The sequence below is a fragment of the Pseudoliparis swirei genome, chromosome 3 (assembly GCF_029220125.1).
Source record: "Pseudoliparis swirei isolate HS2019 ecotype Mariana Trench chromosome 3, NWPU_hadal_v1, whole genome shotgun sequence".
Lineage (NCBI taxonomy): Eukaryota > Metazoa > Chordata > Actinopteri > Perciformes > Liparidae > Pseudoliparis > Pseudoliparis swirei.
Genome location: NC_079390.1, coordinates 1311604 through 1326603, shown reverse-complemented (window position 1 = coordinate 1326603; position 15000 = coordinate 1311604). Strand labels below are relative to the sequence as shown.

Sequence of the window (15000 nt, the reverse complement as noted above, 5' to 3'; positions counted from 1 at the left end):
CACGCCGGGGAGGACCAACGCGACGCGCCGCCTGGAGGAGGGAACCAGAGAGGAGGGTCACGTTAGAGGTCACGCCCGTTTTCTGTCTTTCTTTCTGTCTTTTATTTTTATTTTTCAGGTTTCGTACGGTCGTGGAAAACCATTTAATTTCCAAAAGTTTTGGAAAAGTCATGGACATTTTTTATATTCACATGTTCATTTACGCATTTTGATTAAAAGAAAAAACTTGATGTAAATATGTATTTGTGGCAACTGTCCCCAATCTGGCCTCGGCTGCTGGCTGGTTGACAATCAGTCAGCTGCTCTGACTGATTGGCAATCAGTCAGCAGCCGATGCTGCCTGTATAAAAGGGCAGCAGAGCTGGAGGGAAGGGAGAGTGAGCAGAGGCGCAGGTTTTGCGGTCTGCTTCTGAGTTGTTTGCTGACAAATAAATGATGGCTTTCAACCAAACCTCGTGGTTCCGGGCTGATCCTTGGTGCTGGGGGGGGAAACCCACGGGTAGTGGCCATGGAGCTGCTACAGTATTCTTTTAATCAAACTATTTTCAATTATACACACTTTTGGTTTGGGAAATTTGATTTCAAGTCCTGGAAATCTATTGGTCAACATGTGTATGAACCCGCAAGAGCAGAGCATGTAGAGCATGTGCATGTAGACTCTACATGCTCTACATGCTCTACATCAGGCCTATTCAACTAGCGGCCCGCGGGCCGAATACGGCCCGTTTGAGTTTAACTACGGCCCGCAAGACTGCCTGCAAATCAGTATAGCTTGGTAAGAAAAAATAAAACTGACGGACACGCCTCTTTTATGCATTGAGACATCTAACCCAGAGCCATTGAGTTTCACTGTTGCCTCAACCAAACCTGTATGGTGACATCTTTATGTTACGCACCCGTGTTGGTTGCCGGTGTTACACCCCTACTGGTTTTCAAACCTACTGGTTTCCCTGCGCGTGCGTTGTGTTCTCTTCACATCTGCAGCGGGGCTCTGTCTCGCTCACCAGATTCGTCACACATTCACAAACATATTGCTGGAGATCTTCAAGCCACCGTTCATATCCATTTCGGCGATTACGATTGTATAAGTGAGCAGTGCATCACAGCCACTGGTGAAGAAAGACATTTTCGAAAAAATAAAAAGATCGCCCGACCTGGTTTCGATTTATTATTTTGTTCACCTGGCCCGCTGCCGTTGAGATTGCAGTGAGACGCGGAGAAAATGTGGAGTGTTGCTCATCGCAACAGAACATCTTTGATGGGACGTGTCGCGTCTCGGCCAATCAGCGTTCAGATGTCCACAGCGTTTGGGAAGTTAGGTTAGCTTGAATGTTAGTCCGCTACATCTGCTGCTGTCACGCTGCACGGTGTAGCGATACTAACAAAGTACCCGTACGTTAAAAACGATGTGATTTAGCATATTTTTAGTATCGATACTTCATTAAAAGAGCGATCAGAGCTCACGTTAAATGCTGTCTGCACGCGCAGCACTCACAGCGAGTGGCGCGCGCATCGCTCAGCCCCCCCCCCCCCCCCCACCCCGGCTGGCCCTCCAGCAGACAAGGCAAACGTTATGTGGCCCTCTTAGGAAAAAGTTTGGGGACCCCTGATGTAGAGCATCATACATTAAACATTACACAGCAAGTTAGGAAGAAGAAGAAAATAAAAATACAGGAGAATATAAAATAAATAAAATAAATAAAATAAATAAAATAAATAAAATAAATAAAATAAATAAAATAAATAAAATAAATAAAATAAATAAAATAAAATAAATAAATAAAATAAATAAAAGAATATAAATAAATAAAATAAATGAATAAATAAATAAATAAATAAATAAAATGAATAAATAAAATAAAATAAATAAAATAAATAAAATAAATAAAATAAATAAATATATAATAATAATAAAAATATATAATTTTACAATTTAAATTAAAAAACATTTTTAAAGTAAAAAATGTAAAAAGAATATACAAAAAATTAAATTAAATAAATAAAAATTGAAAATTGAAAATAAATAAAATGAATATATAATAATAAAAAATATATAAAATAAAACAATTAAAATTAAAAAACATTTTTAAAGTAAAAAATGTAAAAAGAATATACAAAAAATTAAATTAAATAAATAAAAATTGAAAATAAATAAAATGAATATATAATAATAAAAAATATATAAAATAAAACAATTAAAATTAAAAAACATTTTTAAAGTAAAACAATGTAAAAAGAATATACAAAAAATTTAATAAAATAAATAAAAATTGAAAATTGAAAATTAATAAAATAAATAAATAAAATGTAAATGATTAATTCCCACCACCAAAAGAGAGAGAGAAAGAAAAACAAAAAATGTGTGCCTCGGATAATGACACAGCACAGAGATACTGCAATGACACACAGTGCATAAATCAGAGCTTCACGTCTTTACAGTCCTGTGGTACCATTTGTTGTACCAATTCCAAATATGGCTGCCAGATATTCAAAAATAACTCTTTCTTGCTTTCTTTAGGCCGATCGTCACGGAGAGAGAAACGAGACGGCGAAACAAAGAGAGACAAATTATCCAGACGAGCAAAGAAAGACAAAGCAAGAAGCGCTGGAGGAAGGTCGGCTTCTGTCTCACGACTTCCACCTGCTGCTCCTGCTGCTCCTGGACCTGGAGAGGAGCTTCAGAGAACGGATGGATCCACGAAGAGCTCAACCTAATACATGTACTGACAGGAAAGCTCTCGTGGACATTTCAACTCAATAAAACGTGTTTTTATGAACTCTGCAAAGCTTTGAACTGCTCAGAGATATATTGCAGCAATAATGGCGGAGAAAAAAAACGTCAAATATTATAATAATTGAGATTTTGTGGATACAAAAACTAATACTCGACCGATACTACATATTGAATTGAACATACTGTACATTCAAATATTGATATATATTGGTTAAGAGATGTTGAGATGACAGTTTCAACAGCAATTAAAGGATATTTGTTGTATTATAACATGTCGTCTCAACGACATGTTATAATTGTCGTGTACACAGCAATAGAAATATGCCGTATAAAATGTCGTATAAAATGTTGTACAAAATGTTGTATAAAATGGCGTATGAAATGTCGTACACAATGTCATATAAAATGTCGTACAAAATGTCGTACAAAATGTTGTACAAAATGTTGTATTAAATGGCGTATTAAATGGTGTATTAAATGTTGTATAAAACGGCGTATTAAAGTATAAAATGGCGTAGCCCCCCCTCGGGGCTTAGCCCCCCCTTTCTTTGAATCCTACAAACGGCCCTGGTTCCACCTGGCTGGACTTCCAGTGAGTCAAACGAGTCGATAGGCACAACAACTTACTGGAAGCGGAGCAGCAACACTGTGTGTGTGAGTGTGTGTGTGAGCGTGTGTGTGTGTGAGTGTGTGTGTGAGCATGTGTGTGTGTGTGTGTGTGTGTGTCTCTCAACCACAGGAAGGAGACATTTATCTTTCATGCTAACCTCCTGAATAATTGAAGAGGTATCTGTTGCTGATGGACTGCACTCTGTTTACGGAGGACGGAGAAACACACACACACACACACACACACACACACGCAAACAGCCCTCCATTCTGATGATAAGCCCCGCCCCCTCACACAGAGGTGCAGGCCTCCACTGCCGATGCGTCCTGCGCTCATCGCTTCGTGCCGCTGAGTGTTTCACGACGAGCTCAAACTAGACCATAAATAATGACACTTGTAATAAATGTCGCCCTGCGCTGACTTCCTGTCCGCGGCGACTCATTTGATTGGTCGATAGAGGAGCAGAAATCAATTCATCCCAGAGCGAGCTCCTCCGAGTCCGTCGGGGAACAGTTACCACACGCTGTAACTGTTTATGAGAATATGAATATAATCATATAACACATACGTCTGGGACGCCTGTGACACCTTCACACACTGTTATACTGCAGGAGGACACACATTGAGGAAACATCAATCTCCTCTTCTATGGAACCAGCTTCACCTTCAGTCCGGGAGGCAGACACAGTCACCTCGTTTAAGAGTCGACTGAAGACCTTCCTCTTTGACAGAGCTTATAGTTAGGGCTGAATCAGGTTCACCTGGTCCAGCCCCTTGATATGCTGCTATAGGCTTATAGCTGCCGGGGGACGTTTAGGATGCACTGAGTACCTCTCTCCTCTTTTCTCTCCTTAAATGAGGTTTTACAGAACATAGTTCGGGAGGGGAGACCACGCCCCTCATTCAGCCAATCATTCGAGCCGACGGTACTTAAACACGTCACACCTATTCACGCCCTCTTCGTCTCAGCGGCGACATTCCCACCAGCTACCGGGACACCGGTAACCCGCCGACCTTCTCCCTCTCTCTCACCCAGCTAACCCCTCTACCTCCCTTACTTCTTACACCTCGACCGTCATCCCGTCCCCCTCGACCCCATCCCTACATCCCTCATCCCCACATCCCTTCCCCTCGACCCCCTTTCTCTTTCGCTAGAAGAGGCTTCGTTTCAGCGCCGACATACGGCGCTCTTCCAGCCGCTCGAACGCGGGCCGTGATTGACCTCCATGCCGACGCTCCGCCGAGCGCTTTACTTCCCACCCCCCGGGTGGACAGTATGTAAGCCGAAAGACGCACTCGCCCAGCGCAACATTCCATGTAAACAAACCTGACAGGAAAACCAGACTATATCAACGCCTGACGGACCGCCGGCGGAACACCACGGCACTTCCGGGTTCCCGGCGTCGCAACGACAGCAACGCCAAGGACGTCACTACTTCACTATTAACCCCTGCACATGCTTCCTTCCGCCTTCCCCTCCCCTCCCTCATCCACAACATGTACGTAATGATAACCATAATACCCTGCATGCAACCCTTCCTTCCACAGGTAGAGACACGTCGCGCATCGGACTAGCACAATCCTAAACTACTGTCCTGAAACAAACGGTCCTCCTTAACCCGACACGGACGAGCAGCTGCGTTCTGAAGCCTCGTAATCTCCTCCTTCACTTACCACGCCCGTCGCCAGCATCATCGGCTGCTTGCCATCCACGATCCAGCGCCACTCTTCATCCCGCGGAGCTCCGCGGAGCTCCGACCGGCGCCCGCCACGCCCCACCACCTCATCTCACCATTCCATCGGCATCTACAAATCCTCTCTGCGAGCGCACAGTCCCCCAACCGAAGACCGCAACCATCGAACCCAAAATCATCAGTCTAAGGAAAAAACAAAACTTTTCCAATACGTTTACGGACCGGCAAAGCCAACTCTCGATCTCCAGCGGAGCACTTCCGGGTATCCCTCCGCCGCGTCAGTCGCAGCTGCGATGACGTCACGACGCATCAGGGCGGAGAAACCCAGCCATTCTCACCAGGTCGTATCCCACCCCATTTCAAGCTGCCTCTGTACCAGAGACATTTCACCTCGCAATTTCTTGGCCAAACTTCACCGCCAACACATCCACACTGATCCCGTCACCACCAATGCTGACGCAGCCCTCGCAACCATTAATAATAATAATATCACATTTCATTTGGAGGCGCCTTTTAAGTCACCCAAGGTCACCTTACAATACAATAATACAGAATAAAAGACAAAAGCAGATCGAAACAAAATTCAAACAGAACATAAAAACAAGTCCAACAGCGGAGGAAGCGCAGCAGCAACTTGCCAGCGGACCGTCCTCCTCAGGAAAAAAGTATATCTTACTTCCAGCCATGTCTTTCGCGTTTACGTTCACCGAATTGACGAGACTCTTTACTCTGGATATGTCTCCGTTACGACAGGCCTCGAACAGCTCCCTGAACGCTCCGCCGACGCCGCTGCTCCCGTCCGCTCCCGAACCAGGCTTGAGACGCTGCAGCTGCCGCCGCCACCAGAGGAGGTCGTCGTAGTGAAGTTCGCGCTGATCGCAAGGACCATGGCGGATAGGTCCGGGGAGGCTTCGGCCACCTCGATTTCCCCCCCCCCCCCCCCGCTGCATTCCCCCCTCACTCTCTGGAGGTACGGGGGCCGAGGTCAGCACAGCCATCGGTGGAGACACCAGAGGAGCTCCCGAAATAGAGTCGTTTCTCGTCGGAGACCGCAAGGCGCTTTGCGTCGTTGCTCCTGCAGCCGGTCAGACATGACCGCCCACTGCTCGGGCCCCTCTCGCTCCAAATGTTCCAACGTTCAGCACGCCGGAGCCATTCCGAGGCATACACGAACGGTCCAGTACCGTCGCAATCTATTCAGACACAGCTTCAAAACTTGACCAGTGACTCACTTTCGGTTCCTCGTGCAGGAAGACCAACTCATACGCACCAGCCTCCGACTCCCGACCGGACAGCCATCGCGGCTCCTCTACCTTCATGCCTCGACCACCACCCCTTACCCTACATCTCCTCCATCCTTCGACCCCGTCTCTTAATGTCTCGATCCCTTCACCCCGACCCTAATCCCTACATCCCTTCCCCCTCGACCCTCTTTCTGTCCTCGTTGCTTCCTCGTTTTCTCGTACCGCGGTTACATCAGAACCCTGATCCCACTGGTCATCCTCTCCCAGTCGTACTCAAAATCGCGAGTAACTTCCTCCTTCCTCCTTCCTCGCACCCCTCACTCTCTGGAGGTAAGGGGGGCCGAGTCAGCACAGCCAGAGGAGCGCCCGAAATAGAGTTGTTTCTCGTCGGAGACCGCAAGGCGCTTGGCGTTGTCGCTGCTCCTGCAGCCGGTCAGACATGGCCGCCCACTGCTCGGGCCCCTCTCGCTCCAAATGTTCCAACGTTCAGCACGCCGGAGCCATTCCGAGGCATACACGAACGGTCCAGCACCGCTGCAATCTATTCAAAAATAGCGTCGACATAACATCCGAGCCTTCCGTCCAAGGGGTCAAAACCTGACCACTGACTCACTTTCGGTTCCTCGTGCAGGAAGACCAACTCATACGCACCAGCCTCCGACTCCCGACCGGACAGCCATCGCGGCTCTTCTACCATCATGCCTCGACCACCACCCCATCCATTCACCCCTACCCGAATCTCTACATCCCTTCCCCCTCCACCCTAATCCTCACATCCTCTCATCCCTTTACCCCTACCCTAATCCCTACATCCCCCGACCCTAATCCCTACATCCCCCTACCCTAATCCCGACTACCTCTACCCTAATCCCCACATCCTTTTCAACCCTTCACCCTCTACCCTCTATCCTTCCATCACACCACCCGCACCCCATATCCCACCTGCATAAACTAATGTACACTCCTAACCTCTCCTGATCCTGTCCTCGTTGCTTCAGTCGTTTCACAGGTTTCCTCGGACTGCGGTTGCATCCGAACCCTGACCCCACCGGTCATCCTCTCCCGGTCGTACTCAAATCGCGAGTAACTTCTTCCTTCCTCGCACCCCCTCCCTTCCTATCCCAGTTGAACGGCGAGGATAACGTCTTCCTTCCTCAACCCGCACACCAACTACTAACCTCGCTCGATTCTGTCTTCGTACTTTCTCGCTCCACAGGTTTCATGGATCGCAAATACACCCGCTACCTACACTTCAGCCTTATCGCTTTCATAATTGCACCCTACTAACCTTGCCTGAACCTGTCGCCTGTTCGCCACACAGGTCTTCAAGGATCCTGCTCACACCCGTACCGTGATCCTGCCATCCACCACTACCTTCACAAGCCGTCGAATCGCTACTACAAAGGCCTCTACCTTCCTCACCCCACTACCATTATTCTACCATCCGACCCTGCGCTATCAGTAGTCTTATCGTCATCAGTCTCTGACCGTCCCAATAACAGGAATGTTTTCATCATACGCATCTAACGCATAGTAATCTCGTCGCGTCGTAGAAAGAGACATCCACTCTTTTGGGGCTCTGCATCAGCCTCAACCCACAAACACATAGCCACGCAGCAGCGGGCTCCATAAAGACGAACCAACTGCACACGCAACAGTCTGCCTCCCACTTCAGTTCCCAACACAGCCACACTCGCAGCTCAGGCTAGCGCTTTCTCTGCACAGCCAAGTATTAGATTCGATCGTCTCCCTGGCTTCCGGCCTCCCGCATCCTCCAGTTTACCGCTTCGACCACGCCCGACATCTCCGTCACGCCGAAACATCATCCATAACCCTAAACTCTGCAAGAGCAACAACTTTGTCTGCCTCAACTCAGATGCTTGGCCACGGTCCTCCCTCACTGTCCTCTCCGATACCCGCTCCTATCTAACACTCGTAACGGGCATGCACGCTTTCCATTAAGCCATCTTTTGGGGACTCTGCACCGCCAGAGCTTCAGAAGAGACAACCCCCACCCACGAGTCTCAACCCCCGCCGTTCCCTCTAACCACCAGACGTCAGCAGTCTCCAATAGCACCCCTCCAACCCGCTCTTCACGACCCTTCTCGTTCCAGACATAATCAACCCTTCATTCATTTATTTCACAATAAACTAACTGTAAACATGTATCACTGCTGGCGTGGTTTTCCTTAGTGAAGGATGAATTTTCATCTCTCCATCACACGTTACTAACTCTGCTTTCTCCCCGGAGTCCTTTTGACTTCACGTCTCATGGGGTCATCGGACCCTATGAGACGGCATAGATCCTATCTGCCTGATGGATCATCGAGGTCTGGGTCGTGGAGTTCCTGCTCCTGACTACGCCACTATCCTGTTGAGACTCCGCCCACTGTTGAGACTCCGCCCACTCCTCCTCCCCACCGCCATCTGCCTGATGGATCGTGGAGGTCTCCATCGTGGAATATGCCTACTATGAACTATTCATACACTCTGTCATATTCATTGAATGTATTTTAACTCTAAATCTGTCCTTCTGTACACATTACATCTATTGCATCTGTCCATCCTGGAGAGGGATCCTCCTCTGTTGCTCTCCTCCAGGTTTCTTCCCTTTTTTTCCCCCTGAAGGGTTATTTGGGAGTTTTTCCTGGTCCGATGTGAGGTCAAAGGTCAAAGGTCAGGGATGTCTATGTGTACAGATTGTAAAGCACTCCGAGACAAATTTGTAATTTGTGAAATTGGGCTATACAAATAAACTGAATTGAATTGAATTGAGTACACAACCATGTGTGTGTGTGTGTGTGTGTGTGTGCTACTAGTCTATAATCATAAACCTAAAACCAAGTCTTCACCTTGAAATGTGATGATTTATGGCATTTTGTTCCCATTGGGAAAGCAGATGTAGGTCCTCACACACACACACACACACACACAAACACACACCCACACACACACACACACACACACAAACACACACAAACACACACACACACACACACAAACACACACAAATGAAATAAACATCACCCTCCCGAGCCGGTGACAGAAGTGGACCACTGTACCCTTTGTAGCAGCTCTGGATCTCTTTAACGACCACGAGCATACAGCTCACACACACACACACACACACACACACACACACTCACACACACACACACTCACACACACACACACACACTACAACAATGTGATTTCAAGATGAGAAATGTATCAGCCTCAGAAAAAAGATGTTTGCGATCCAGTTGCAGTTTAGAGTACGTGACCCTGTGATTGGTGCAATTATGGTGTGTGTGTGTGTGTGTGTGTGTGTGTGTGTGTGTACATTGCCTGACATCCTGATTGAAGCTGTGTGTTGCTCTTGACGCGCTGCTTTAACTCACAGGTATTGCATAACGCCATTAGCTTCGCTAACACCGCGGACCACCAGGGAGGCGTCTGATTGGTCGCTTTAAACTTCATGTCAAACCTTGAGCTCTGTGACAAATCGTCCTATAAATAATTAAATCGAGAACGCCACACACACACACACACACTGCTGAGTGTGTTGTCTCGGCTGCTGAGCGAGGCTTTAATGAGCTCCCCACGAGGACCAATCAGTGTGCAGCGTTGATGCATCGGAGCACCCTGAGTCGTGTGAGACGCTTCACCGCTGATGAAGTGTGTGTGTTGGTATTTACACTGAGTGGTCATGATGTCATCAAGGTAAACACTCAGCACCGCTGCTCCCGGTCTGCTTTTTCTGTCTGGTTGAACTTTTTTTGTTCTTTATTGTAAGTAAGTAAATAAGTAACTAGGTAGGTAAATAAGTAAGTAAATAAATGAGTAAATAAGTAAGTAAGTAGGTAAATAAGTAAGTAAGTAGGTAAATAAGTAGGTAAATAAGTAAGTAAATAAGTAAGTAAGTAGGTAAATAAGTCAGTAAGTAAGGAAGTAAGTAAGTAAATAAGTAAGTAAGTAGGAAAATAAGTAATTCAGTAAGTAGGTAAATAAGTCAGTAAGAAGATAAGTGAGTAAATAAATAAGTAAGTAAGTAAATAAGTAAGTAAGTAAATAAGTAATTAAGTTAGTAGGTAAATAAGTCAGTAAGTAGATAAGTGAGTAAATAAGTAAGTAAGTAAATAAGTAGGTAATTAGGTAAATAAATAAGTATGTAGATAAGTAAGTAAGTAAATAAGTATGCAAATAAGTAGGTATACGTAAGTAGGTAAGTAAATAAGTAAAGTTTATTTATTTTGCACTTATCCTCCAGACAACGTGTCACAAAGTGCAGTTCAGTAGTTATTGAAACACTTTTCCAACAACAGGATCTAAAACATGTTGAAAGAGTTTGATAGTCTGTGAAAGACGGAGCAGGAAGATGAATAAACAGAGAAGATAGAAAGCAGGTTGATAGAATAACTCCAGAAAGAGCTTGGGAGCATCTCTCTGGGGAGCATCTCCGACTGAACGGCTTCTTCTTCTTCAGCTCTTGAGCTATTTTAAACATTTACATTTACTGAGGCATCATATTTGTACATCTTGTGAAAAAAAGCATCCGTAAGGAGACCTGGAGGAGAGGCGCTCCCCACCTCCTGTCAGTCACAGCCACCTGCACCTCAGCATCTTTTTTGTGGAGAATAATTAATTACAGGAGCTGAGGAGGAGGAGGAGGAGGAAGAGGAGGAGGAGGAGGAGGAGGAGCAGCTACTGCAGCAAGAACGAGTCTCACGGCCCCTCCGTACACTTCTCTATCCCTCCTGTTACCTTCAAATTTATTTATTTTTCAAATCTTTTACCCCGGGGGTCAATTTGACCCGAGAAATTAAAACCTAGAGAAAATTATTAGAATTAATATTGTTTCCCAAGTTTAAGTGTGAGGTTTGTTGACTCCCTAAATAGCCATTTAAATAAATTAAATAGTTGATATTTCTTATATGTTTTACACAGTGAAAAACAGCCTGGGGTCAAATTGTTCAGGACATTGAAAACATATCATCATGTGAATTTTATGTTTTCCCAGTTGTCCCCAATAAATTAGGAAAAGTCATGAAATATGAATTTAAAAAAATAATGACAATATTTTTTTTTGAGACTTTAAACATTGAATGGGGTCAAATTGAGCCCAAAGGTCACATGAGGGCTAGTTTCATTTCAAATTGATTGATATAGTTTTAAATCTGTTTGTAATTTGCAAAAATATTGGCAAAAACAAAAGAAAATAAAACCACTAAGTCCACTAAGATGACAGGAAAACACCAAATCAGATAAAAGATCATTTCTTATATTTCTAAGACTCCGATCATACGAGTGTTGTCATGTGACTCATATCAATGTTCACTCTCACTCTTGTTTACTAATTACTGTCTGATACATTGTGCTTTCATGTGAGAGTGAGGTCACACGTTCCTTCAGGGTTCCTTCACACGTTGTGTGTGTGTGTGTGTATGTGTGTGTGTTTGTGTATGTGTGTGTGTATGTGTGTGTGTGTGTGTGCACAGTACAGGCACATATTCATCTGTAACATGTGACGTATGAAGCACCATAAGCGTGAGCCGTATGCAGGTGTGTTTGTGCTTTTCACTGGCGCCTCGCTTCCTCTCTCTAGGCTACATCACACATGTTGTACTACGTTGTGTGTGTGTGTGTATTTGTGTGTGTGTGTGTGCGCCTGTGGTCATCCCTCAGTGTGTAAGTGACATTGGCCTTGGACCTGTTTTCTGTTTGCCGGTGGGCAGTGAGAGGGAGGCCGATGTCAGGTGGGGTTCCCACTCGTGTCATCAGAGGTGTCAGACTGTCGGCCGTGCCTCTGGCCGGCATCACTCAGAGCGCACACACACACACACACACACACACACACACACACACACACACACACACACACACACACACACACACACACACACACACACACACAGCTGCTCCGGGCTCTGATGTATTGATCTCAGCAAAGACCTTCACAACTTGTGTTAGCTGTGGCCAGAAAAAAGACCTGAACAACTCACACCGCGCTCACAATGGAATATAATAACCACACACACACACCACACACACACACACACACATCACACACACACATCACACACATCACACACACACACACACTAAACATATCACACACACACTCAATCACAATGCTGTTCACTGACACTTGACTGGGCTTAAACTCCTGGACGCATTCAAGCTGCTCTTTTATTTATTTATGTCTTGATGTATCTTCCTCTCTTCCCCTCCCCCTCCTCTTCCTCTCCCCTCCTCTTCCTCCTGTCTGTCTGGAGGCCCTCTCTGTATCTCTATGATTGCCCTCTGATTGATGATGTCATGCAGCCTCTCGGCTCTGGAGGCCGTTCACTGCAGATAAATGATGTCGGCACAACAGAAGAAAATATCATTCTATCCATCACTTCCTCTCCTCTTCTCTACCTCTCTCTACCTTATCTCCCTCTCTCTTTCTTCTCTACCTCTCTCTCTTCTCTCTCTCTCTTCACTACCTCTCTCTCTCTTCTCTACTGGGCCAAACAATACCCTTCTTTAGGCACCTGTCACAGCTCAGCCCCGCCCCCTCCTCTCTCTGTTGTTCACGCCCCCCTCGTCAGTCTAACTCCCTTCACCTGTTCACTCACCTGCCTCTGATCCCTAATCAGGTCCCTATTTAGGCTCCTCCCCGCTTTTCCATACAAGCCTCGGATCAAACCACCTTCTGTATGTTAGTGATTATTAAGAAACTCAACTCTCATATGGTTTCACGACAATCCCAAAGGAAGTTGTGATCATGTGAAAGAGTTCGTAATCTACCCGACGACAGTGAGAAAGACTTAGTTCTTCCAAATCAGAAAAGAAGGAACATATTCTGAGAACATTATTCTATTTCAAGCTCAGCCTGATGCTCTCTGGTTCCACCGAAGTCGCTCTCATCGCCTAACAGACAACCCGATGCCATCGCGGGTTAAACGTGGTGATGTGTTCATCCCTGCGAGGAGATTTAATTATATTTTAAAAGAGAGGTCAAAAATAACAGCAACTACAGTTGACAGTAATTCTGAGTGCTTGCCCAAGGGCACTTCAGCATGACAGACGCCGGTCGGGTCTGGAGCTGCTACACATCTCAGCTGTCTGGCTCTCGGCTTTGGGGGAGGAGCTCTTGGCTTCCGGGGAGGGGCTCTTGTCTTCGGGGGAGGAGTTCTCGGCTTTGGGGGAGGAGCTCTCGGCTTCGGGGAAGGGGCTCTCGTCTTCGTGGGAGGAGCTCTCGGCTTCGGGGGAGGAGCTTTCGGCTTCAGGGAAGGGGCTCTCGGCTTCGGGGGAGGGGCTCTCGGCTTCGGGGCAGGAGTTCTTGGCTTCGGGGGAGGAGCTTTCCGCTTCGAGGGAGGAGCTCTCGGCTTCGGGGAAGGAGCTCTCTGCTTCGGGGGAGGGTCTCTCGGTTTCGGGGGAGGAGCTCTCGGCTTCGGGGAAGGAGCTCTCTGCTTCGGGGGAGGGGCTTTTTGGCTTCGGGGGAGGAGCTCTCGGCTTCGTGGAAGGTGCTTTCGGCTTCGGGGGAGGAGCTCTCGGCTTCGGGGGAGGGGCTCTCGGCTTTGAGGGAGGAGCTCTTGGCTTTGGGGGAGGGGCTCTCGGCTTTGAGGGAGGAGCTCTCGAGCTTTCGAGGGAGGAGCTCTCGGCTTCGGGGGAGGGTCTCTCGGTTTCGGGGGAGGAGCTCTCGGCTTCGGGGGTGGGGCTCTCGGCCGGTCAGGTCTCGACTGACCCGTCCCCGGGAACGAGTTCTGGACATCTGCTGCCAAATTAAACATTCTGGATATTCAGACATTCAAAAAAAGGCGAGTGTTTCTGAGCAGGCTGTTTGGCTTCATAGATCATGAGAATGAAGTGTTTCTCATCCCTCCATCTTCCCTCTCTCTCTTCTTCTCCTCATCTTTCTCTCGATGCAGCATCATCAGCGTCTGACTGCTCATCTTCTTCACCCGGCCTCCTCTCCCACGTGTCCTGTGGATTCGAGGCTCTGCTTCTCTGAGTGATAATTCCTCTCCTCCGAACAGGCAGGTGTTACATTTCACTTTGTGAGAGTGACTCGATGACGACGGGAGTTTTCTATTTCCAGCCGCCCATTTATTTCCCTCCTTTTCTTCTTTTTCTATATCAATTGATTCCCTCCTCCAGCCCCGCGGTCTTTACTATAAATAACATAATAGCCACGGCAATCATCGACAAATGTATGTGGCACACACACAAAGCTGCTCTGCATGTATAATTCACATGTTTCTGAAGCATGGTGGGAGGTTCAATGTGTGTGGGAGAAGATAATAGTAGCAGTTGAGGCGGGGGGGGGGGGGGGGGGCGATGCAAAGAACCCTCACAATGGTTTGAAGTTCCCGTTTGAAGCTTAATCTTTAATGTCTAACAGACCAGCAGAGCCCTGATCGAAACTCAAAAAGTACAATAGCACTGATTACTAATCAAGACTCCTTAACGTTCATTAATAATACGTATGAATGCCGACGGCCCTCTGAGACGCTCATCATGAAGCAAATGAATGACCCGTCTCTGGTCTCTCTCAGCTCAGACGGTCCGCCAGGCCCTCGGTGTTACTGCGTGAACACGGTATTTATAACTTTACTTTAATTAGAGGAGAAATTAGAAATGTTCTAAAGTCTTAATTTTTCTGCATTTCTTCCATAAGTTATGAAACATTAGCTTCATGCATTTACATTTTTTTGGTCATTCAGAAAACATAAAGATCACACGGAGTGATGT

General features: G+C 46.6%; 1 protein-coding gene across 1 annotated transcript in view; it reads right to left on the bottom strand.

Annotated features, from left to right (window-relative positions):
- kctd16b (potassium channel tetramerization domain containing 16b) overlaps positions 1-15000 on the bottom strand; it is a 77207-nt gene that overhangs the window by 421 nt on the left and 61786 nt on the right. Inside the window, exon 2 of the mRNA XM_056411458.1 lies at positions 1-31. This exon is cut by the window's left edge and continues 421 nt beyond it. Within this exon, the coding sequence (XP_056267433.1) occupies positions 1-31 (31 nt within the window). The remainder of the gene's footprint in view (positions 32-15000) is intronic.